Genomic DNA, 25,216 nt, shown 5'->3' with positions numbered 1-25,216 from the left:
TTTGTCATTTCTTAGCTAGTGCTAAGCCTAAAACCATGGCTCCAACATTTGCTGAGAGGAATGTTCCCTTTGGATCAGGACACAGAAGGCTGAGTGCTCACACTGTGGGGGAGGCAGAGGAGGCAACAGAACAGGCCCCAGTGTGAGGAGCAGCAGGGATTGTGTAGCTGCCCATCTGGGCCTGCCCAGCCCACAGAGTGAGCCCCAGATGTCCAATTCCTTCACTGCCCAACCTCCCGCCAGCCTGAAGGTCTCCTCTCGGGCTGCTATGAGGCCCTGCCCTGTTCCACAATGCCTTTTATGAAAGAAAAGGGGGTGGGTAACCCATGTCATCCCCCATTGGCCATCTCATTAGTTATATTAAAAAAAAAAAAGAAAAAAAAAGAAAGAAAACTAAATTTCAAAATGCCTCCAGTCCCAAACATTTTAGATATGGGTTCTTTACACCACACAGATTTGGGGACTGGCGTTGCTTATGTTTAACAACCCCACCCACCCCGACCTTCCCCAACCCCCAACATCATGCAATGACTGAGAAAATCAGCAAGAGATTTGTCGATGTGTCTCAAGTGAAAACACTCACCCTGTGTATCCTAAAAGCTAGGACAGGATGTGCTGAAACCAAGCCAAAACGAGCTGTCAAAGGTCGAAGGTGTAAATGTTAAGGGAGCATGTACATGTTTTCAAAAACTTCTCTCTTTTAATGTTCTCATTCATCACACACTAGCAACAATAAATAATGAAGCTATTTTTACTGACAATGTGAAAAATATTAAACAGTAGTTTATGATCAATATAAGATCTTTCTACCATCCACAGAACTAACGGTCTATAGTACCTGAATGCCTCCATTTTCTGAACTGCAGAAACTACGATTTTAGTAACTGGCTTTGCTCTCAGGGAATGGGGACGAATGAGGCACCAAGTTCTCACGAGTGTGCTGCTGGCTTAGTCCCTGCCTCAAACACACTCTCCAGACGCTTCCATGGAGCCCTGGCCGTTTGTGAACAGCGAGACCATACAAGAAAGTCCCAGAGAGTCTGCTGTGTGTTTTATGAGGCTGTGTGACAATTTATCACCGTGTCAAACAGGACAAAACACAGAGACATTTCAACCAACCTTTTCTCCAGCCACGGGAGGTAGGCAGAAGTCTCACACTTCAGGGTTGTAAAAGCCTGACCAAACACATACTGAGGGAACCGCCTCAGTTCGGCCTCTGTCATCTTTCGAAACCCCAGCACAACGTCAGCCCAGAAAGGCACTTCTTCAGCAGGGATGCTGCGGAATATCTGCCAACTGGAGCACCAGAAGTAGAAGGAGTAAGAATGCTTCTTGCATTTTGTGAAGTTGTGTGTTTTTCATTAGCTTCCTAACCCCATTCATATACAACCCGCTAAAGCATTTTAAAACTTTGCTTCCTATGAACACAAAGAGGGAGACACAAATTCCTCCATTCTCTTGCGTTCTGATAAGTGAGTAGCTAGATTTCAGACATTCACAACTGAAGGCGTTAGATGTTTGCAAAGCACTCGCAAGGTTGGGACTTTACTCGGCGAATAAATCCCAACTAGCACTCAACAGGTCAGATGTTTAACCCCCAGCATGAGAGAAAATAAAAATAAATAGCATGTCTTTTTAAAAATTTTACTTACTAGGCCAGGCAGTGGTGGCCCATGCCTTGCACTTGGGAGGCAGAGGCAGGTGGATCTCTGTGAGTTCAAGGTCAGCCTGGTTTACAGAATGAGCTCCAGAATAGCCAGGACTGCACAGAGAAAACAAAAAACAAAACAAAACAAAACAAACAAAATTTTATTTTTTCTGAAAATTTTTCCATGATTTCCTTTATTTAAATGAGACTGTGTATTTTAGAGGAAATGTTTTTGTACAACCCTTAACATAAAGAAAAGGAAAAATGTAAGGAATCCATAGGTTAGCCTTGATTTTGAACATATCTTATTTAGTAGAATTTTGTTTGGTTTTGAGACAGTATCTCACCATGAAACTTTGGCTGGCCTTGAAACTAGCAAGATCGCTCAGGCTGGCCTTCGAATCATAGTGATCCTCTAGCCTCAAGCTCCTGAGTGCTGGGATTAAAGGTATGCATCACCAAACCTGGGTAAATGGAAGGAAGCAGGCATGTGACTTTTAAGTCAAGTTCTAGGTCATAAAGTAAGGAGTCACCAAGAGGAGCCTAAGGAGGGGAGAGCTAGGACCACAGTGCGGTTGGGATGGAGGGTCAACAGTACTATTGGTAATTAACAAGAAGCTTGTAACACTGGATGAATCCAGTCAGAGTTCATTGTCTGAAACTTTCAGAGAATTAACAACAAAACTTTAGATTAAAAAAAAAAAAGAAAAGCTTGGAACAGGCTGCCTGCCTGTAGCTGCTCCATGCCTGGGCTTGTTAGGTCCTGGGGTGTTGCTGACACGCCAGAGTTAGAGTCTGTAAGAACACTGGTTTGCTCAGAGAGGAGACCCTGGGAAGGAGGAATTGCAGCTTAGGCGCGGCAAGTCTTTTTCCTTGTCAATGTGCAAACCCTCACTAGTTTCTGGGGTCCTCCTCCACAACTTTAGCACTTCCCCCTCCAACAGGGCCCAAGTCTAAAATGTTTATTATCTTGCCAGTTGCTAATGAGAGCCCTCCTTGATCCCTAGTTCCCCACACCATTAACTTTTTTTTTTTTGAGACAGTATCTCCCTATGTAGCTATGGTTGTCCTGGAACTCATTCTGTAGACCAGGATGGCCTCAAACTCACAGAAATCCCCCTGCCTCTCCCTCAGGGGTCGCCACCATGGTCTGGTTTAGCTATGAAAGCTCATCAAGACTCCTCTTAGGCATTTTGCTAATCCATCTACTCTGTCTTCTCACTATCAATCTATCCCACTATTATCTCTCTTTCCCCAATTTAGTCTCTCCAGTACAGATAAAATGCCTTTGCAGTGCAAATCTGAAGCCACCTCAGTGTGTTAAACACTATGGGTTTACATGATTTCTTCAGTGCACCACAGTCACATGAGACAGGTCAGTGTGTGTGCCTCTCTCTGTCCCTTCACCTGTATGAACTTACACTCACCTTGAGGGTCTCATGGAAATCACTTTTTCTTACACAGCTTCTGATAAGTCTTTAAAGCAAGTGTCTTCTCTAGATATATCTCTCCACAGCTCTCTGGACTCCAGCCTCTGGTAACTGATGCTTCGTTTGTAACTAGTAAGATTTGGGACATTCCTCATAGGCCACAGCCACTTGAGGACAGGACTATGTCTGGCTTCTGCAAAATTCACTAGACTCATATTTATTAAGCATTTACTGTGTATGAAGTCCCCTATTGCCACATCCCTAAGAGCTAGAAGACCAGCTGCAGAGAGAGCTGCCAAAATTCCTCTTGAAGGAATGAATTGAAGATTAAGGTCATATTAGAGATACATGGGACGTTTGTAGAGCCTTAATTCTGAAGGGAAAGAATATTGGAACATATCAGCTTCTAAGAATTAGAGGCGATGTTGATGAATTCCTATTGGTTTTGGAACAAGTTAAGCATGACCATAACACAGAAAATGCCGTGCTTCAATATGGCTCAATACTAACATTGGAGAGAGAGACTAGACCCTGCCATTGATAAAAAGAAGTCCATGTTTCATGTTTGAGGAAAACCTGACATTTGGGGTAAGGGCTTTGGAAAAGTAGGGATTTCACATCCATCCTGGTGGTGCTATGGTGAGGGAAGGCGTGGAAGAAGGAATAGAAATCCTTCTGACACAAACATGCACTCGATACAAGTGTGCACTCTCATGCAAGTGTTCACTCAATACACTCGTGAACTTAGGGGAGGCATCCTTGGGGCCTGGCATTGAATGGAGAGACTGGCACATTTTCTTTCTTCTGTTTTTTAAAATGTTATTTGTTTATCATATGTACATGCATGTGTGCCTGCATATGTTTATGGATACTGTGCGCAGGCAGACATACAGTGGCCAAAGGGGACAGCAGAGCCCCTGGAATGGAAGTGCAGGGAATTGTGAGTAATGTTGTGTGTGTTGGGAACTGAACCCAGGTCCTCTATGAGAACAGAAAATGCTCCTAACCACTGAGCCATCTCTCCAGTTCCAAGACTGGTACTTTTAAAATTGTCTTAATATTACAAAGATAAAATTGCCCTTGAAAACATCCCTCTGCTCCTCGGAGGGCTGTGCTGGCACATAGGATAACATGGAGATGCCTGGCAGTGGTGGCACACGCCTTTAATCCCAGCACTTAGGAGGCAGAAGCAGACGGATTTCTGAGTTCGAGGCCAGCCTGGTCTACAGAGTGAGTTCCAGGACAGCCAGGGCTACACAGAGAAACCCTGTCTTGGAAAACAAAACAAAACAAAACAGAAAAAACAAAACCCATGGGTGACAAACGTCTTTTTAATTAGATGGCCTGAATTAAAGATGCTAGAATATTTAGCAACCTCTGCTTAGGGGAATGTAGGATGAAACCCTCATGTTTTGAGTGCTGACTGTGTTAGAAATGTTAAGTTGGCTTTGTTCTCAAACCTCACTTAGGTGTGCATCCAATCAGACATTAACAATCAAATAGAAACACATGTATTGTTTCAGAAATACTGTTTTCCAAATGACACTTTAAGAGATAATGTAGGACTGGAGATGTAGCTCAGTTGTAGAGCACATGCCTAGCATGCACAAGGCCCTAAGCTCAGTTTCCAACACTATGCCTTCCCAAAGAGCAGCTTTAGTGATGGATGCACAAACTTACTTTGGGAGGCCATCTTGCTTTCTGACGATTCTCAGATAAATTAAACACTTCTCTGCCTAAGGTCTCTCCCCATGCCTGTGTCTCATCTCTTGGCTTTCCATCAGCTGTGCCACCCTCCACACACCCACACTCAGGGTTTATTTGCTATTCAGGACCTTGGCTTGTTTTTTTCTATATTTACAAATCACTTTACATCCCTTTAGGAAAATTATATATAATTTATACTATATAAATATATATACTATTTATAAATGTATAATATATTATACATATATAATATAGTATACATATAATATATTCTACAAATATTATACATATACAACATACTATACATGTGTATATTATATATATTAGACATATACAACACATTATACATATAATATTATATTATGTATTATATAATATAAAATATACTTCTATATTATATATATATGTGTGTGTGTGTGTATGTGTGTGTGTGTGTGTGTGTGTATGTGACAAGAAATGGCAGTGATTATTTATTGTTAAAAACAAAACAAAAATAAACAATTCCCCTAAATCTGTAAGTACTATTTCTCAGGTTCTCTGAAGTCTTTTCTCCCTAAGGCTGATAAATGTTCTACTGACCTCTGCTCTCTGTGCAGCTTACTCTACAACAACTTCAGATTCCTTTCCTTACCCGGACACCAGGTGAACACCCGCATCTGCAGCCTCTGCAGACTTGGCGATTTCAGAAAGGTGTTGAAAGGTCTCTCTAAACCATCGCTTCTGCGTGGGCACCGGGGTATCTGAGGGGTCATGGAGAAAAACAGGGGTGGCATGAAGGAAATGCCTGTGACTTCTGCCACAAGCATAGTCAAGGGGGAACATCTGGACAGAATTCCCAGAATTTTAAATGTTGCTATGTCTACCTGACTCACTCTTGTAATGATCTACTGATGGAGTGGAAACAGGCTAGACTGTCTTTAGTACAAGGTATAGTCCCAAGATGCCAGCCTGAGAAGGAATGGGTGTATTACTGGGAAATCCAGCCAGGCACATTTCTGGGACAATAGAAAGAATTGGGGGGCTCCTTATAAGAGGACTGGAAACAGGGTATGTGACAAGCAGGGACCCTAGGTCAATAAGAATTTATTAGTAGCAAGACTTTTAAATAAAGCACTGGTTATAGAATCAATAAATATTTCTGTAATACTGACTAAGCATTGACATAAATAAAAAGTGGACCCATGTGAGTGCCATACTCTCTCCCCAAATTGCAGATGGGCTGCTTGTTTAGAAATAAAGAATACATAATAGTTGTACTGCAGAATTACATTAGACCTCAATGAACTGTCTTCCCATGGCCTATGTTAGTGTAGAGAGCTGATTTAATATGCATCCCCGTGTTCCTGCCCCTGAACCTAAAAACAACAGACTGGTGGCTAAGAGCCACGCGCTACAGCAATCATCCCCAAATAACAGACAGTTCCAATTCAACTGTAGATCGAGCTAATTCATATTCAAGTGCTGGTCAAGCAAAACTGTCCTAGCCACAGAGGCAGGAGTAATTGCACATGCTGATAGAGGGCCGACTCTGTGCAGGGTATTGTTCTGAATTCTGTGATTAGCTCATTTAATCCTCCCAAGAGCCTGCCGCTGGACAGGCATGGAGCAGAAAATGTTTGGTCTGAATCATGTCTAAGTATGGGGACTGAATCAAAGCCTTCATCTAACAACAGCAGAAAGAAAAGGAAGCTGATCCCGGAGAGCGAGGCACCCAGCCACAGAGAGAACCGAGGCCCCTGTGATTTGGAGGAAATGGGGTGCCTCCTTTAAAGATGACTTAGGGGACACCAGGCAATCTTCAGGATCACCCAGGCCTATTGTAAGCAAAGGAACTCTGGGAAGTGGTCTCAAGAAAGGTGCCTAGTGGGGAATGAGCGTCTCTCACCTGGATACGTGTGAGGGATCAGCATCCCGGCTGCTACATTACTGGTGGTATCAGGAGTGAACCTGTCTGAGATGACAGTAACAGAGCATCCGGGGACCAGCTGGGAAATGCATGAGGCGGTAGACAACCCTATCACACCAGCACCGATGACCGCAATACACACAGTGTCCATGGCCTAAGAAGGAAAACGCAAAGGCCCACCTTGCTTAGGGCATTATTCTGCCCGAATGAAGTCCGACTCTACAGTTCTTACATTGGGCAGCCTCTCAGAGGAAAACTTCCTCCTGATGTTTCAGAGGGCGTGGCCCGGCAACCCTTTAAACTCTCATTCCATAAATAACAGTGCGGAACATGGAGGCCTCTCTCCAAGCAGTCGCTACCAAAACAGAATCAGCCTAGATTTGCTCACCAGCAGTAATCACATGGCATTTGGGGGTAGGATTCTAGTCATGGTGCCCTTGCCTGGACTTTTCCCCTATGGGCACCTTCTAAGGAGTGCTGGGGAGGTCAGCTAGTCCGGGAAGCAGCTGAGCTGTGACTTCTGCTCCTAGGCCTCTGGGGAGCAGGCACAGAGCTCCTCTCTGGCTGCCAGGGATGACTGCATAACAGGAAGGAATGGCCGTGGTCTTTTAGCCTCTCTGCCCTCAACTTAAGATAGCACCAAATGAATTCTTACTGGCTCCCTTAAGTGGTGAATGGCAGGCCACTGAGGTTGTCTCCTGTGGGAGGGTGTAGGGAAAATGTAGGTACCAGATGCCTATGCCAGGCACTCCAAGGCTGACATCTTCTGTAGAAGGTAAAGAGAGTGGCAATGACTCTCTCCTCGGTGTCCTCCAACCTCTCTGCACAGGCAGCAGGAATCCATTGCTTCCTGCCGACCTGTCAGCTTTCCGCCTGCCTTTACTTCCTCATCTTCCTGTGTGTGCTCCATGCCCAAATCCCTGTCTGGCTCAATTCCAAATTAAGGCAAGTGGACAAAAAGTAATTGCTCCACTTAGTTATTGCCATTCTTTAGGGGTAAAGTTCTAACACTCAGCCAGCTGCTTGGGTTGTCTGCCTAAAGCCCTTGCCTCTGGCAAGTGGCAGTGAACAGGACATTAGGCCAGGTGGAGTGGGGCATAGCAGACACCATGAGGCCTGGCTACAGGTGGCTCTCTGCCTCCTACCTCACTCCACTCAGCTCCCACTCTGTGAGCCCTTGAAGCCTTTCAGAGACGTTTAATGTGTGCTTTTCCTACTACTGAGCTGTGTTCGTTTCTGAGCAGGTAAGCAGGTCAGACTGCCAGGGCTGAAGAAAGACAAGAGAAGGTCCCAGCAGGAGACGGTCCAGTGGGGAAGACTGGGAGAGGGGGATTCTGGACATGTTTCCAGAGGAGGTGATAGAAGACAGACAGCCATGATCTTACTAGCCACCATTTCACGGTGCCCTTGCCTGCCCAGCAGCCTTGCTCCACAACTCTAATAAGTTAACACTAGGGCGAAAAGCAATCTGTGGCTAAGAATAACCAGCTGCCAGTGGAGTGAAAAGAGAGCCAGAAACATAAGACCGATCCTGGTATAGTGTGACCTGTCAATCTCTGGCCCCAATCCCACCAAGACACACCCCTAAAAGCCCAGAGTGCATACCAAAAGACCCCTGAGCCAAAGGTGAGGATTCAAATACCTGTCTCTGAAAAAGCAGTCTGGTATCCACCGGAGGCCCTGGCACCAACACTTGTTTTCCAGTAACCTGTTAGCCTAGTCTCCAAAGAGACAGGGAAAACAAAACTCCTTCCCATTGGGGAAATTATTAAGGGCACTCTCTCTAAGCTTACACTCCATTGGTCCATGCAGCCTTGTCTGCCTCTCATTCCCCGGGAGAGAGGAGCGTGTAAGCTCTGTGGAGCTGCCTCTTTCCAAGCCTGCAGGGGAAGTTTCATTTTCCATGACCTGTCTTTGTCTAGCTTCCAAGCACTTCAGCTTGCCACCAGCCTGGAGTTTCTCCCGCTGATTTGTTTGTGTGGTAAATAAACGAATGGTCTGACTTCCAGAAAGTCCCAGCTAGAACCAAATACCCGTTTCCCTGTTGCACTGTTCAAAGTTGTTGATAGCTGAGATGCCAGCCTGGTGGCAGCTGGACAATCTATTCAGAAAATAAGGTAAGATGAACCAAATATTTGTAGACGGGAACCCATATTTGCTGAGTGTCAACTGTGTGCAAAGCACTGATCGCATTAAAGTTGTTTGTTTCTAAAGAAGAAATTGGATGTATCACAGAAGTGATAATATATTTCAAAGATTTGCTTTCGCTGGGCAGTGGTGATGCATGCCTTTAATCCCAGCACTTGGGAGGCAGAGGCAGGAGGATTTCTGAGTTCGAGGCCAGCGTGGTCTACAGAGTGAGTTCCAGGACAGCCAAGGCTACACAGAGAAACCCTGTCTCGAAAAAAACAAACAAACAAACAAACAAACAAACAAAAACAAACAAACAAAAAAAGATTTGCTTTGTATTTAAATTGCTGTGGTCTGTTGGGGTATGTACACATGAGCATAGTGCCCATGAAGGCCAGAAGAGGGCATCAGATGCCCTGGAGCTGGAGTTGCAGGTGGTTGTGAGCTGCCTGATATATTTGCTGGCAACTAAACTCTGGACCACTGGAAGAGCAATGCCTGTTAATTGCTGAGCCATTTCTCCAACCCAGGTAATATTTAATATAATAATATTAAAAATATTAAACATATTAATATACTAATGGGAGATTTAGCTTTAGCCATGCCTGTGTCACTGTGTAACACTGCTATCCTATGAAATGAGGTGCACCCTCCTTATTCTATAGAGATATAAACTGAGGCTCCACGACACCGAGGCAAGCCCATGGTCTCTCGTGTGACAAAGGCCATTCTGAGTAACAGACTCCAGACTCGTGCTCTCAACCAAGTCATTGATCATCTTTGTCAAAGCAGGATCCTCACTGTCTTATCTTAAGCAAATCAGCAGCTGTCTCAATCTGTCTTCCCATCTGAAAACACGGAGAAAGATAATTCCCTTTGCATGTGGCTGTGAGCCTCTGGCGAGCTCAGCTAGGTAAGATTCTATACAAGGCTATCCAGGTGTCAAAAGGGGGAAAAGGGTCATTTTCCCTCCATGCCCACAATCTCAAAGTCATGGAAAATGGAACATGTCTATGACTAGGGAGATGGATTCTTTCTCCACACACATCCAGCAACCAATATAGCAGATTCTCCAGCAGACACATCCCTTTCAGCAGGATTCTCTTTCAATTCAATTTTGGCACCTTCTACTTGAAGATGGCATCTGATGTCATAGGTTGAAGGCTCAGTTCTTAAGACTAACCCCTTATCAAAGGTCAGATGCCAATCTCAAACCTTGAGTTGTGCCTTGTGCCTCGGGTCTATCAGTAGCACCACAAATCTGGGGCCCTAGGATGCCCACACTGGGTTTGAGTCATTTGCTGCAGCACCTCACAGACCTCAGGGATGCTTAGTCACACTGGGTGCTGCAGTACCTCACAGACCTCGGGGATGCTTAGTCTGATATAAAGGCTGCAGATGAAGAGCCAGAAGGAAACTGCTAACCCTGTGGTCTTAGTTAGGGTTTTACTGCCATGAACAGATACCATGACCAAGGCAACTCTTAGAAGGACAACATGTAACTGGGGCTGGCTTACAGGTTCTGAGGTTCAGTCCATTATCATCAAGGTGGGAAACATGGCAGTGTCCAGGCAGCCATGGTGCAGGAGGAACTGAGAGTTCTACATCTTGTTCTAAAGCCAAATAGAAGACTGAGTTTCAGGCAGCTAGGATGAGAGTCTTAAAGCCCACACCCACAGTGATACACCTACTCCAGCAGGGCCACACCTCCTAATAGTGCCACTCCCTGGACCAAGCATATTCCATCCACCACAGTTGTCCTTTCAGATGTTTATGTTGACTTACATCCACAGATGTGACTGGCTATAGCTCTGAGGATCCCATTGCACTTCCGTGGCATCTGAGGGAGGATGCTGAAAGTCTTTACCTTCTCATCATGCCTTGCCCCTTTCTGTGAGAAGGATCCTTCATGACAGAAGTGCTCGACAAGTCAATGTGCCAGCATACTCCTAACCCTCTGGGTGCTAAGAGTTTTAGGAGCTATCAGGATTTGAGAATTAAAAACCAAATGTAGACTGCACTACATCCCAGGTGGTATCCATGTTTTATTGAACACAGCTATAAAATCAGGAAATGCTTACAGAGTAGTTCATCTGTCAAGGAACACTTCAAAGTCTTTAAAAGATTTAAGGGTTTCTTTGTGTGTGTGTGGTCATTTTACTTATTTATTTATATTTTTCCATTACTTTTCCTAGTTACTCACTTTACATTCTGATCACAACCCCCAATTTCCTTCCAGTCCCCCCTTCACACCACTCCTCCTCCTATCTTTCCCCTCCATCTCTGAGAAGGGTGAAGTCCCCGTTGGGTACCAACCTACCATGATACCTCAAGCCACTGCAGTACTAGGTGTATCCTCTCCCATTGAGGCCATGACCAGACAGCCCAGTTAGGGGCCTGGACAGGATCCACAGGCAGGCAACATGCTCAGAGTGAGCCCTGGCTCCAGCTGTTGGAGGACCTGCATAAAGACCAGGCTACACTTCTGCTGCATATACGTGTCGGGGGAGGGAGTGGCTAGGTCCAGGCCTTGTGTAATCTTTGGTTGGCTCAGACTCTGGGAGCCCCCAAGGGTACAGGTTAGTTGAGTCTCTTGGTCTTCTTTCAGAATCCCTATCCCTTCCAGGTTCTTCAATCCTTTCCCCAACTCTTCCACAAGACTTCCAGAGCTCCGTCTAATGTTTGGCTGTGAGTCTCTATTTCTGTTTTGGCCAGCTGCTTGGTGGAACCTCTCAGAGGACAGTTATGCTAGGTTCCTGTCTGCAAGCCCATGGGATAGCTATTCCCTCAATCTCTGTGGCACTTCTTATAGGCAGGACAATTTTTTTGTCGGAGCTTTTATGACTATGTTGGTGTTCTTATCCCTCCACTGGGAGTCCTGCCTGGCTACAGGAGGTAGCTCCTTCAGGCTTTATATCCTCCTTGGCTAGAAGCCTCAGCTAGAGTCACCCTATAGACTCTCTGGAGCCTTCCCCATTCTAGGTCTCTGGCACATCCTAGAGATGCCTCATCTCTTTCCCACACCAATTTCTATTCACTCTCCTGGCCCTCACTCCCAGGCTTTGTCTACATCTGATTCCACCCCCCTTCCCTTTCTACTCCTCATCCTCTCTCCCACCCAGTTCCCTCCCCCCATCCAACTCTGTTGGCAATTCTATTTCCAGTTCAGAGTGAGGTTCAAGCATCCTCCTTGAACTTTTGGGCCCATCTTATTATTTAGCTTTTTTTGGGTCCGTGAGTTGTAGCATGGCTATCCTGTACTTATAAGTGAGTACATACCATGCATTTCCTTTTGGGACTGGGTTACCTCACTCAGGATGATAGTCTCAAGTTCTATCCACTTGCCTGCAAGTTTCACAATGTAGAATTCTATTATGTAAATGAGCTACATTTTCTTTATCCATTCTTTGTTTGAAGGGTGTCTGGGTTATTTCCAGTTTCTGGTTATTATAAACAAGGTCACTATGAACATAGGGGAGCAAGTGTCCTTGTGATGTGCTGGAACATCTTCTGGGTATATGCCCAGAAGTGGTATAGCTGAGTCATGAGGTAAACCTATTCTCAATTTTCTGAGACCCTGCCAAATTTATTTCCTGAGTATTTGTACAAGTTTCCACTCCCACCAGCAATGGAGGAGTGTCCCCCTTGCTCCACATCCTCTCCAACATGTGCTGTTGTTTGAGTGTTTGATGTTAGCCATTCTGATTGGTGTGAGAATCTCAGAGTCATTTTGATTTGGATTTCTCTGATGACTTAAAGACACCGAACATTTGCTCTTGGACTTTAGAGACCCCTTTGTTGAGAATTCTCTGTTTAGCTCTGTACTCCACTTTTAAATTGGGTTATTTGGTTTGCTGGTGTCTAACTTCTTGAGTTCTTTTTATATTTTGGATATTAGCCCTCTGTCAAATGTAGAGTTGGTGAAGAGTCTTTCCTAAGCTGCCCAGTCCTTTCTTCTGGGACAGACTGCTGGCTAGTCTGCTGCCTTGGAGACATCATATCCTGAACCAGCCCAGAGGATCTGTTGCACTCAGAGCAGTTGGGAAACAGAAACCACAATCAGTAGACACCCTCTCCCCCCCACCCCCCAGAGAACATCGTCACACAGGACAACAGCCTGACTGTTCTTCTAAGACCCAACAGTCTAAAGGCCTTCCAGGAAATCTACTGCAGCCAGGGCAACAGATCAGCAACTTCTCTGCCCCTCTGAAGAGCCCCTAGCTAGAAGGCCTCACAGGTGATCTGCCACAGCCAGAGCCACAGGCCTACCAGGAGACCTGAAGCAACCCAGAGACAAAAGAGACAGACTCCAAACAGAGTCACCCAGACCAGCAAACACCAGGGACAACCAGATGGGAAAAGGCAAGCACAAGACCATAAGCAACAGAAGCTAATATATATGGGCATCATCAGAACCCAGTTCTACCACCACAGCAAGCCCTGAATACACCAACACATCTGAAAATCAGGACTCTGACTTCAAATTCTATCTCATGAAGCTAATAGAGTCCTTTAAGGAGGATATAAATAACTCACTGAAAGAAATACAGGATAACACAATCAAACAGGTAAAGGCACTGAATAAAGCAGTCCAAGACCTAAAAGTAGAAGTAAAAACAATAAAGAAAACACAAACAGAGGCAAACCTGGAAATGGAAAACCTAAGAAAGAGGTCATGAATTACAGATGTAAATATCATCAACAGAATACAAGAGATAGAAGAGAGAATCTCTGGTGGAGAAGATACCATAGAAGAGATTGACACAACTATCAAAGAAAATTCAAAACATAAAATATTCCTAACCCAAAGCATCCAGGAAATTCAGGACAGAATGAAAAGACCAAATCTAAGAATAATCAGAATAGAAGAGAACAAAGATTCCCAGCTCAAAAGACCTGAAAATGTCTTCAACAAAATCATAGAAGAACACTTCCCCCAACCTAAAGAAAGAGATGACCATAAGGGTACAAGAAGCCTATAGAACATCAAATAAATGAGGCCAGAAAAAAAATCCTCTCATTACATAATAATCAAAACACTAAATGCACAGAACAAAGAAAGAGCCTCTTTCTTTGTTCTAAAAGCTGCAAGGGAAAAGGGACAAGTAACATAACAAAGGTAGACCTATCAGAATTACACCAGACTTCTCAACAGAGACTATGAAAGCCAGAAGATCCTAGTCAGAGGTAGTGCAGACTCTCAGAAAACACAAATGCCAGACCAAGCTACTAGCCTAGCCAAACTCTCAATCAACATAGATGGAGAAAACAAAATATTCCAGGACAAAACCAAATTCAAACATTATCTATCTACCAATTCAGCCCTACAGAGGATCCTTGAAGGAAAACTCCAACACAAGGAAGGTAACTACACCAAAGAAAAGATAAGATATTAAGCATCTCACAATAAAGCCAAAAGGAGAAAACTACAAGCACTTAAATCCACCTACAAAAACAAACATACCAGGAACCACCAGTCATCTGTCTTTAATATCTCTCAATATTAATGGGCTCAACTCACCCATAAAACGACGTAAACTAACAGACTGGATATGCAAACAAGATCTAGCACTTTGCTGCATACAAGAAACACACCTCAATAACAAAGACAGACAATATCTCAGTGTAAAAGGATGGAAAAAGGTCTTCCAAGGAGATGATCCCAGGAAAGAAGGAGTTGCCATCCTAATATCCAATAAAATAGACTTTCAAACAAAAGGTATTAAATGTGATAAGGAAGGTCACTTCATAGTCATCAAAGGAAAAATCTATCAAGAGAAAGTCTCAATTCTGAGCATCTATGCCCCAAATGTAAGGGCACCCACATTCACATTCATAACAGTAACTTTACTAAACCTCCAGACACACATTGAACCCCACACAATAATAGTGGAAGACTTCAACACCCTACTCTCACCAATGGACAGGTCATTGAAACTAAACAGAGACACAGTAAAACTAAGAGAGGTTATGAACCAAATGGATTTAACAGATATCTACAGAACATTTCACCCTAAAACAAAAGAATATACTTTCTTCTCAGCACCCTGTTGTACCTTCTCCAAAATCAACCATATAATTGGTCATAAAACAACCCTCAATGAATACAAGAAGATTGAAATAATTCCATGCATCCTATCAGATCACCAGGAATAAGGATGGTCTTCAATAACAGCAAAAACAACAGAAATCCCATATACATGTGGAAACTGAACAATTCTCTACTCAATTATAACTTGGTCAGGAAAGAAATAAAGAAAGAAATTAAAGACTTCCTGGAATTTAATGAAAATGTTAACACATCATACCCAAACTAATGAGGCCCAGTGAAAGCAGTGCGAAGAGGAAAATTCATAGCACTAAGTGCCCTGGTAAAGAAACTGGAAAGATCTTACACTAGCAACTTAACAGCACACTTGAGAGCTCTAGAACTAAAAGAAGCAAACACACCCAAGAGGAGTAGAAGGCAAGAAATAGTCAAACTCATGGCTGAAATCAACCAAATAAAAACAAAGAGAACAATACAAAGAATCAACAAAACCAAAAGCAGGTTCTTTGAGAGAATCAGCAAGATAGATAAACCCCTATCCAAACTAACTAAAGGGCCCAGAGGCAGTATACAAATTAACAAAATCAAAAATTAAAAGGGGAACATAACAACAGAAACAGAGGAAATTCAAAAACATCATCAGATCCTACTACAAAAGCCTATACTTAACAAAACTGGAAAATCTAGATGAAAGAGATGGTTTTCTAGACAGATACCAAATACCAAAGTTAAATCAAGAGAAGGTCCTATATAAACAGGCCTATATCCCCTAAGGAAATAGAAGAAGTCATTAAAAACCTCTCAACCAAAAAAAGCCCAGGGCTACATGGGTTTAGTGCAGAATTTTACCACACTTTCAAAGAAGACATGATACCAATATTCCTCAAGCTATTCCATAAAATAGAAACAGAAGGAACACTACCAAATTCATTCTATGAAGCCACAATTACTCTGATACCTAAACCATACAAGGACCCAACCAAAAAAGAGAACTTCAGACCAATCTCACTTATGAATATCAATGAAAAAATACTCAATAAAATTATTGTAAACCAAATCCAAGAACACATCAAAATCATCATCCACCACGATCAAGTAGGGCTTCATCCCAGGGATGCAAGGTTGGTTCAATATACGGAAATCCATCAATGTAAACCACTATAAAAACAAACTCAAAGAAAAAAATCACATAATCATCTCCTTAGATGTAGAAAAAGCATTTGACAAAATACAATACCTCTTCATGTTAAAAGTATTGGAAAGATCAGGAATTCAAGGCCCATACCTAAACATAATAAAAGCAATATACAGCAAACCAACAGCCAATATCAACTTAAATGGAGAGATACTTGAAGCAAGGGACAAGACAAGGATGCCCATTCTCCCCATATCTATTCAATATAGTACTTGAAGTGCTAGCTAGAGCAATCAGACAACAAAAAGAGATCAAGAGGATACAAATTGGCAAAGGAGAAATAAAGGTACCACTATTTGCAGATGATATGATAGTATACATAAGTGACCCCAAAAATTCTACCAGAAAACTTCTCCCACTGATAAACAACTTCAGCAAAGTGGCCAGATATAAAATTAACTCAAATAAATAAGTAGCCTTCTTTTATAAAAATGATAAACAGGCTGAGAAAGAAATTACAGAAACAACTCCCTTCATAATAGCTGCAAATAATATAAAATATCTTGGGGTAACTCTAACCAAACAAGTGAAAGATTTGTACAACAACAACATCAAGTCTCTCAAGAAAGACATCAAAGTGGAGAGATCTCCCATCTCAGAAAGTGGAGAGATCTCCCATGCTCGTGGATTGGCAGAATTAACACAGTAAAAATGGCCATTCTACCAAAGGCAATCTATGGATTCATTGCAATTCCCATCAAAATCCCAACACAATTCTTCAAAGACATGGAAAGAGCAATTTTCAAATTCACCTGGAAAAGCAAAGAGCTCAGAATAGCAAAAACAATACTTAAAAATAAAAGTGACTGGGGGAATCACCATCCCTGACCTCAAGCTTTACTACAGAGTAATAGTGATAAAAAATGCATGGTATTGGTACAGAGACAGACAGGTTAATCAATGGAATAGAATTGAAGACCCAGAAATAAAACCACACACCTACAGGCACTTGATCTTTGACAAAAAAGGCAAGCATATACAATGGAAAAAAAGAAAACATCTTAAACAAATGGTGCTGGTCTAACTGGCTGTCTGTATATAGAAAAATGAAAATAGATCCATATTTGTCACCTTGCACAATGCTCAAGTCCAAGTGGATCAAGGATCTTAACATAAAACTAGATACACTGAATCTAACAGAAGAGAAAGTGGGAAAGAGCCTTGAACTCATTGACACAAGGGAAATTTTCCTGAACAGAGAACACCAATGGCTCAGGCTTTAAGATCTACAGTAGATGAATGGGATCTCATGCAACTGGAAAGCTAATGTAAGGCAAAGGACACTGTCAATATGACAAATCGGCAACCTACAAACTGGGAAAAAAATCTTCACTAATTCCACATCCAATAGAGGGTTAATATCCAAAATATATAAAGAACTCAAGAAGCTAATCACCAAAAAACAAAAACAAAAACAAAAACAAAAAAAACAAAAACAAAAAACAACCCAATCAAAAAATGGAGTATAGAACTAAACCGAGAATTCACAACAGAGGAATCTCCAATGGCTGAGAAACACCTAAAGAAATGTTCAAATTTCTTAGTGACCAGAGAAATGCAAATGAAAACAACCCTGAGATTTCACCTTACACCAATCAGAATGCCTAAGATCAAAACTTCAGGTGACAGCACATGTTGGCGAAGATGTAGAGAAAGAGGAACACTCCTCCATTGGTGGTGGGATTGCAAACACTCTAGAAATCAATCCAGAGGTTCCTCAGAAAATTGGAAATAGATCTAACTGAAGATCCAGCAATACCACTCTTGGGATTATACCCAAAAGATGCCCCACCATGCCAAAGGGGCGTATGTCCCACTATGTTTACAGCAGCCTTGTTTGTGATAAACAGAAGCTGGAAACAACCCAGATGTCCCAAAACAGAAGAATGAATACAGAAAATGTGGTTCATTTACACAATGGAATACTACTCAGCTATTAAGAACAAGGACATCTTGAGCTTTGCAGGAAAATGAATGGAACTAGAAAATACCATCCTGAGTGAGGTAACTCAGACACAAAAGGGCATGCGTGGTATGTACTCACTAATAAGTGGGTATTAGCCACGAAAAAGTGCTAATACCCAAGATATTCCCTCAGAACTCAAAACGGTAAACAAGCTGAAAGACCCAAGTGAGGATGCCTCAGTCCCACTTGGGAGGGAGAAGAAAGCAACCACAAGGTGGGAGGGAGAGACCTAGGAGGGAAAGGGGACGGGCGGAGGTGGAGAGGGGAACATGATTGGATATTGGGTAGGAGAAAATGACTGAAGCCCTGAGGGCCAGCAGAAAGAATGCAAACAGGCAATCTCAGGAGGTTGGAGATATTTGCACCCAACAGAAGGACAGAAGCTGCTGACCCCTGTGGTTGAATTAGGGGGAAGCTGGAAGAAACTGAGGAGAACGGCCAGTCTAAATTAACCTGAACCCCCAAGATCTCTCAGATAGTGAAACACCAACCAGACAGCACACACCAGCTGATATGAGGCCCCCAGCACAGCAGAGGACTGCCGGGTCTGTGTTTAGTCAGAGAAGATACTCCTAACCCTCAAGAGACTGGAGGCCCCGGGGAGTTTAGAGGTCTGGTGGGGTGGGGAGTTGGGGGTGGGGACATCCTCGTGGAGACAGGAGGTGGGGTGGAGGTATGGAATGTGGTATGGGGGTAGACCAGGAGGGGAATAAAATCTGGAGTTTAAAATAAAGAAAGAAAAAAGAAAAAAAGATTCTCTCCAAATTGGTAGGCTGCCATTTTGTCTTATTGATGATATCCTTTGCAGAAACTTTGCAGTTTCTTGAGGACCCATTTATCTCTTAGAGCCTGAGCTATTGGTGTTCATTCTGTTCAGGAAGTTGTCTCCTGTGTTGAAGGGTATTCCCCACTTTCTCTTCTATTAGATTCTGTGTATCCAGTTTTATGTTGAGGCCTTTAATCCACTTGGACTTGAGTTTTATGCAAGGTGATCAATATAGATCTATTTACATTCTTCTACATGCAGACACCCAGTTAGACCAGCACCATTTGTTGAAGATGCTTTCACTTTTCCACTGTGTGGTTTTGTCTTCTTTGTCCATAGGGGATTATTTTAGGGCCTGCTATTCAACTCCATGTTTCAACGTGTCTGTCTCTGTATCAATGCCATGCAGTTTTAATCAGTATTGCTCTGTAATATAACTTGAGGTCAGGGATGGTGATTCAGACTTCCTTTTATTGGTCAAGACTGTTTTAGCTATCCTGGGTTTTTTGTTTTCTTAACATGAAGTTGAGAATTGATCTTTTAAGGTGTATATAAAATTGTGTTGGACTGACTAATACAGATGTAGAGGCTCACAGACATCTATTGATCTGAGTACAGGGTCCCCAGTGAAGGAGTTAGAGAAAGGTCCAATGGAGCTGAGGGGTTTGCAGCCCCTTAGGACGAACAACAATATAAACTAACTAGTACCCTCAGAGCTCCCAGGGTCTCAACCACCAACCAAGGACTGCACATGGAGGGGTCTGATTGTTCAGGCAGCATGTGTATAGTAGAGGATTGCAATTTGATCATCAATAGGAGGAGAGGAGCTCGGTCCTGTGAAAGTTCTGTGCCCCAGTGTAGGGGAATGCCAGGGCCAATAAGTGGGAGAGGGTGGGGTGGCAGGCATGGGGAGGGGGAAGGCAACAGGGGTTTGTTTTTGTTGTTTTTGTTTGTTTCTTTGTTTTTTGGAGGGGAAACTGGGAATGGAGAAATTTACATGTAAATAAAGAAAATATCTAATAAAAAAATTGAGTTGGAATGTTGATGGGGACTGCATTGAATCTGTAGATTGCTTTTGGTAAAATGGCTATTTTCACTGTGTTAAACCTACTGATCCATGAGCATGGAAGATCTTTTCATCTTCTGATATTTTCCTCAATTTCTTTTTCCAGAGACTTGAAGTTCTTGTCATACCGATCTTTCCCTTGCTTGGTTAGTATGATGGTTTGTATATGCTCAGCCCCGGGAGTGGCACAATTAGAAGGGGTGACCCTGTTGGAGTAGGTGTGTCACTTTGAGTGTGTGTTATAAGACACTTATCCTATCTGCCTGGAAGCCAGTATTCTGCTAACAGCATTCAGATGAAGATGGAGAACTCTCAGCTTCTCCTGTACCATGCCTGCCTGGATGTTGCCATGCTCCTGCCTTGATGATAATGGACTGAACCTCTGACCTATAAGCCAGCTCCAATTAAATGTTGTCCTTATAAGACTTGCCTTGGTCATGGTGTCTGTTCCCAGCAGTAAACCCCTAAGACAGAGTTACACCAAAATATCTTATTTGTGGCTGTTGTGTAGGGTGTTGTTTTCCTGATTTCTTTCTCAGCCTATTAATCATTTGTATAAAGGAGGGCTACTGATTTTTTAGTTAATTTTGTATCTATCCATTTTTGCTGAATTTTGGGAGTCACTTACATACACTATTATATCATCTGAGAATAGCAATACTCTGACCTTTTTTCCAATTTGTATCCCCTTGATCTCCTTTTGTTGTCTTATTTCTCTAGCTAGAACTTCAAGTGTCATACTGAAGAGATTTGGAGAGAGTGGACAGTCTTGTCTAGTTCCTGATTTTAGGGAATTGCTTTAAGTTTCTCTCCATTTAATTTGATGTTGGCTATTAGTTTGCTGTATATTGCTTTTATTATGTTTAGGTATGTATCTATGTCCCTGCTTTTTCTAAGATTTTTAATGTGAAGGGATGCTGGATTTTTGTCAAATGCTTTTTCTGCATCTAAAGATATGATCATGTGATTTTCTTCCTTCAGTTTATTTATATGATGGATTATGTTGATGGATTTTTGTATTTTGAACCACCTCTGCATATCTGGGATTAAGTCTACTTGATCATGGTGAATGGTAGATTGTTGTGTTTTGTTTGTTTTTTGTTTTTTGTTGTTGCTGTGTTTTTTTTTATTCAGTTTGCCGGTATTTTATTGAGTATTTCTGCATCAATGTTCATAAGGGAAACTGGTCTGAAATTCTCCTTGTTGGGTTTTTGTTAGTTTGGGTATCAGGGTGACTGTGGCTTCATAGAATGAGTTTGGCAATGTTCCTTTTCTTTCTATTTTGTAGTATAGTTTGAGGAGTATTGGTATTAACTTTTCTTTGAAAGTCTGGTGAAATTCTACACTTAAACCATCTGGCCCTGGGTTTTTTTTTTTTTTTTTTTTTTTTTTTTTTTTTTTTTTTTTTTTTTTTTTTTTGGCTTGGAAGACTTTTAATAACTGCTTCTATTTCCTTAGGGATTATAGGATTATTTAGATTATTTACCTGCTCTTAATTTAAGTTTGGTAAGTGTACTCTATCAATAAAATGATTTATTTCATTTATATTTTCCCATTTTGAAGTAAGATTTAATTATTCTTTTAATTTCTTCACTGTTGTTATGCCCCACCCTCTGATTTTGTCTTTCTGCATTTTAGTTAGTTTGGCTAAGAGTTTGTCTATCTTGTTGATTTTCTCAAAAAAAAAAAAAAATCAGCTCTTGGTTTCATTGATTGAATTTTTTTGTTTGCTTGTTTGTAATTGATTGATTTCAGCCTTGAGTTTGACTATACCCTGCCATCTACTCCTCTTGGGAATGTTTGCTTCTTTTCATTCTAGAGCTTTCCTGTGTACTGTTGAAGTGCTAGTATGAGATCTTTCTAATTTCTTTACAGAGGCACTTAATGCTGTGAATTTTCCTCTTAGCACTGTTTTCATTGTGTCCCATAAATTTGGGTATGTTGTGCCTTTCCACTGAATTCTAGAAAATCTCTAATATCTTTATTTCTTCTTTGACCCAGTGATCATTGAGTAGAGAGTTGTTCTATTTCCATGAGATTGTAAGCTTTCTTTTTTTGTTGAAGTCCAGCTTTAATCCATGATGACCTAATAAGGTGCAAGCAGTTATTTCAATCTTCTTGTATATCTTGAGGCTTGCTTTGGGATGGAGCATATGGTGAATATTTGAGAAAGTTCCATGAGGTGCTAAGAGGAAGGTACATTGTTTGTGTTGGGGTGAAATGTTCTATAGATATGTTGGGTCCGTTTGATTCGTAACCACTGTTAGTTTCATCATTTCTCTGTTTAGATTCTGTCTTGGTGGCCTGTCCATTGGTGAGAGTGGAGTGTTGATGACTACCACTATTCATGTGTGGGGTTTGTTGTGTGATTTAAGCTTTAGTAACCTTTTATGAATGTGGGTGCCCTTGCATTTGGGACATAGATGTTCAGAACTGAGAGGTCATCGTGATGAATTTTTCCTTTGATGAGTACGAAGTGCCCTTCCCAGTCTCTTTTCATTACTTTTGGTTGAAAGTCTATTTTTTTTTAGATATTAGAATGGCTACTCCAGCTTGTTTCTTGAGTTCATTTGCTTGGAAAACTGTTTTTCAGCCCTTTACTTTGAGGTAATGTTTATCTTTATTGCTAAGGTGTGTTTCGTGTAATGATAGATCCTGGTTATGCATCCACTCTCTTAACATGTGTCTTTTTATTGGGGAATTGAGTCTATTGATGTTGAGAGATATTAGTGACCAATGACTGTCAATTCCTGGTATTTTGATGCTGATGGTGTGTGTGTGTGTGTGTGTGTGTGTGTGTCTCACTGGTCTCTAATAGCACAAAAGTGAGTGTTGAAGAGGTGCAGGAGAGGGAGAGGAAGGAGCAAGGTCCCAAGGACCACAGCAACTAGGATAGGAAGGAGAGAGACATTAGGTTGGGGGTGTGTGTGAACCAGTGGCAGAGGCCAGAAACTTGCACAGTGAACTACAGAGAAAGTATACCCAACCCAAGAATGGGGGGCTACCTAAGAAAAGAAGTAAAAATTGGAGCAGCCTGTGGAGGTGCTGGGTTTCCAAAGCAATGGGAGCCATGGAAGGTAGGTAGTGAGCTCTTTCCTCCCCCTACACTGGCCAGGGCTCTGCTTTCCTTTAAAAGAATCAAGAAAAGGAAGCAATGTTTCCTAAGAAATAAAGGCCAGGAAGAGAACAGCAGAACACTAGACGGTCCTTATTTTTTTTACATGGAGCAGTAGCAATGTGACTTGAATAAGGAATCACGTGGCAAACTGATTTGGGTATAGCTGATGGTGAAAGTCAAAAGTGCTGAGGGCCATCGGATGAGCTCTACCATAGCTAGAGTACTTAGCACTTACTCTCTGGAATGTTTATAATAGGAGATGGAGTTGATGTGCTTATTACAGATTCAGCATGTTTGCAGTTTTCAGGTATAAGATCAAAAGGCACATGTTAAAAAATCTCCAAGCCATGCATGGTGGTACATGCCTTTAATCCTAGTACTTGAGAGGCAGAGGCAGATAGATTTCTTTGAATTTGAGGCCAGCCTGGTCTACAGAGCTAATCAGGACAGCGAGGGCTACACAAAGAGAGGAAAGAAAGAAAGAAAGAAGAAAGAAAGAAAGAAAGAAAGAAAGAAAGAAAGAAAGAAAGAAAGAGAGAGAGAGAGAAAGGAAGGAAGAAGGAAGAAAGGGAAGAGAGAAAAAAAATTCCCGTGTAATTATGTGAAAGCATGAAGGCTTAGCACTTGATGAGTATTTGTTAACTTTTATAATCAAAAACCTGAATTTTCTCCAATTATAGAAAATTATCTTTCTTCTTAATTAAAAACACTGAGGTTGCTAAATATAAGGTCAATATGTAAAAATTGATGTAATTCCAATCTTGGCATGATAGTACATATCTGTAATCTAGTATATGGGAGGTAGAGGCATGCTCATGAGTTAAAGGTTGTCCTCAGTGACATGGTGAGTCTGAAGGCAGCCTGGGTCACACTAAACTGTCTCAAAAGGACAGATAAATAGATAGATAGATAGATAGATAGATAGATAGATAGATAGATGATAGATAGACAGATAAGTAGAAATTATTTTCTGCCAATCATGTGGTTAGAAGTTATTAATATTTCCTCCCATCATTATTTTGTGCCCCCTTCTAAATAGGACTGAAGTATCCACACTTTGGTCTTCCTTCTTCTTGAGCTTCATACCATCTGTGAGTTGTATTGTGGGTATTCCAAGATTTTTGCCTAATATCCACTTATCAGTGAATACATACCATGTGTGTTCTTTTGTGACTGGGTTACCTTACTCAAGATGATATTTTCTAGTTCTACCCATTTGCCTGCAAATTTCATACATTCATTGTTTTAGCTGAGTAGTACTCCATTGTGTAAATGTTTCAGATTTTCTGTATCTATTCCTCTGTTGAGGGACATCTGGGTTATTTCCAGCTTCTGGATATTATAAATAAGGCTGCTATGAATGTAGTGGAGCATGTGTCCTTGTTATATGTTGGAGCATCTTTTGGGTATATGCTCAGGAGTGGTATTGCTGGGTCCTTGGGTAGTACTATGTCCAATTTTCTGAGGAACCACTAAATAGATTTCCAGAGTGGTTTCCAGCTTGCAATCCCATCAGCAATGGAGTGTTCCTCTTTCTCCACATCTTTGTCAATATCTGCTGTCACCTGACTTTTTGACCTTAGCCATTCTGACTGGTGTGAGGTGGAATCTCAGGGTCGTTTTGATTTGAATTTCCCTGATGACTAGGGATGTTGAACATTTCTTTGGGTGTCCCTCTGCTATTTGGGATTCCTCAGTTGAGAATTCTTTGTTTAGCTCTGTACTCCATTTTAATAGGGCTATTTCGTTCTCTGGAGTCTAACTTCTTGAGTTCTTTAGAGACTGAAGGAAAGGCCATCCATAGACTGTCCCACCTGGGAATCCATCCCATCTGTAGACACCAAACCCAGACACTATTGCTGATGGCAAAAAGCACTTGCTGACAGGAGCCTGGTATGGCTGTCAGAACTTGACCAGTACAGATGTGGATGCTTGCAGCCAACCATTGGACTGAGCCCAAGGACCGCAATGGAGGAGGTAGGACAGGAGTGATGTTGAAGGGGTTTGCAACCCCATAGGAAGAACGAGATTATCAGCCAACCAGACTCCCTCAGAGATCCCAGGGACTAAACTACCAACCAAAGAGTACTCTTGGAGGGACCCATGGCTCCAGCTGCTTATGTAGCAGAGGACTGCCTCTTATCAATGGGAGGGGAGGCCCCTGGTTCTGTGGAAACTCAATTCCTCAGTGTAAGGGAATGTTAAGGTGGTGAAGCAGGAGTAGGTGGGTGGGTG

The 25,216-nt window shown here is 42.1% G+C and overlaps 1 protein-coding gene across 6 annotated transcripts in view; it reads right to left on the bottom strand.

Annotated features, from left to right (window-relative positions):
* The window catches only part of Ddo (D-aspartate oxidase), a 51,188-nt gene extending 42,774 nt beyond the window's left edge, over positions 1-8,414 (bottom strand). For 3 of the 6 annotated variants that reach the window (XM_031347917.1, XM_031347919.1, XM_031347915.1), the window contains exons 1-4: positions 8,334-8,414; positions 6,671-6,845; positions 5,417-5,525; positions 1,120-1,296 (exon numbers count right to left, since the gene is read on the bottom strand). In XM_031347917.1, the coding sequence (XP_031203777.1) occupies positions 1,120-1,296; positions 5,417-5,525; positions 6,671-6,842 (458 nt within the window). In that variant the 5' untranslated portion in view covers positions 6,843-6,845; positions 8,334-8,414. Of the gene's footprint in view, positions 1-1,119; positions 1,297-5,364; positions 5,526-6,670; positions 6,846-8,333 lie in introns of those variants that run through there. The other 3 variants (XM_031347916.1, XM_031347920.1, XM_031347918.1) reach the window with 3 other exon arrangements.
* Positions 8,415-25,216: the final 16,802 nt, after the last annotated feature.

Source organism: Mastomys coucha, unplaced genomic scaffold (genome assembly GCF_008632895.1).
Source record: "Mastomys coucha isolate ucsf_1 unplaced genomic scaffold, UCSF_Mcou_1 pScaffold3, whole genome shotgun sequence".
Lineage (NCBI taxonomy): Eukaryota > Metazoa > Chordata > Mammalia > Rodentia > Muridae > Mastomys > Mastomys coucha.
The sequence above is the reverse complement of the archived record's forward strand: the minus strand, read 5'-3'. Positions and strand labels throughout refer to the sequence as shown.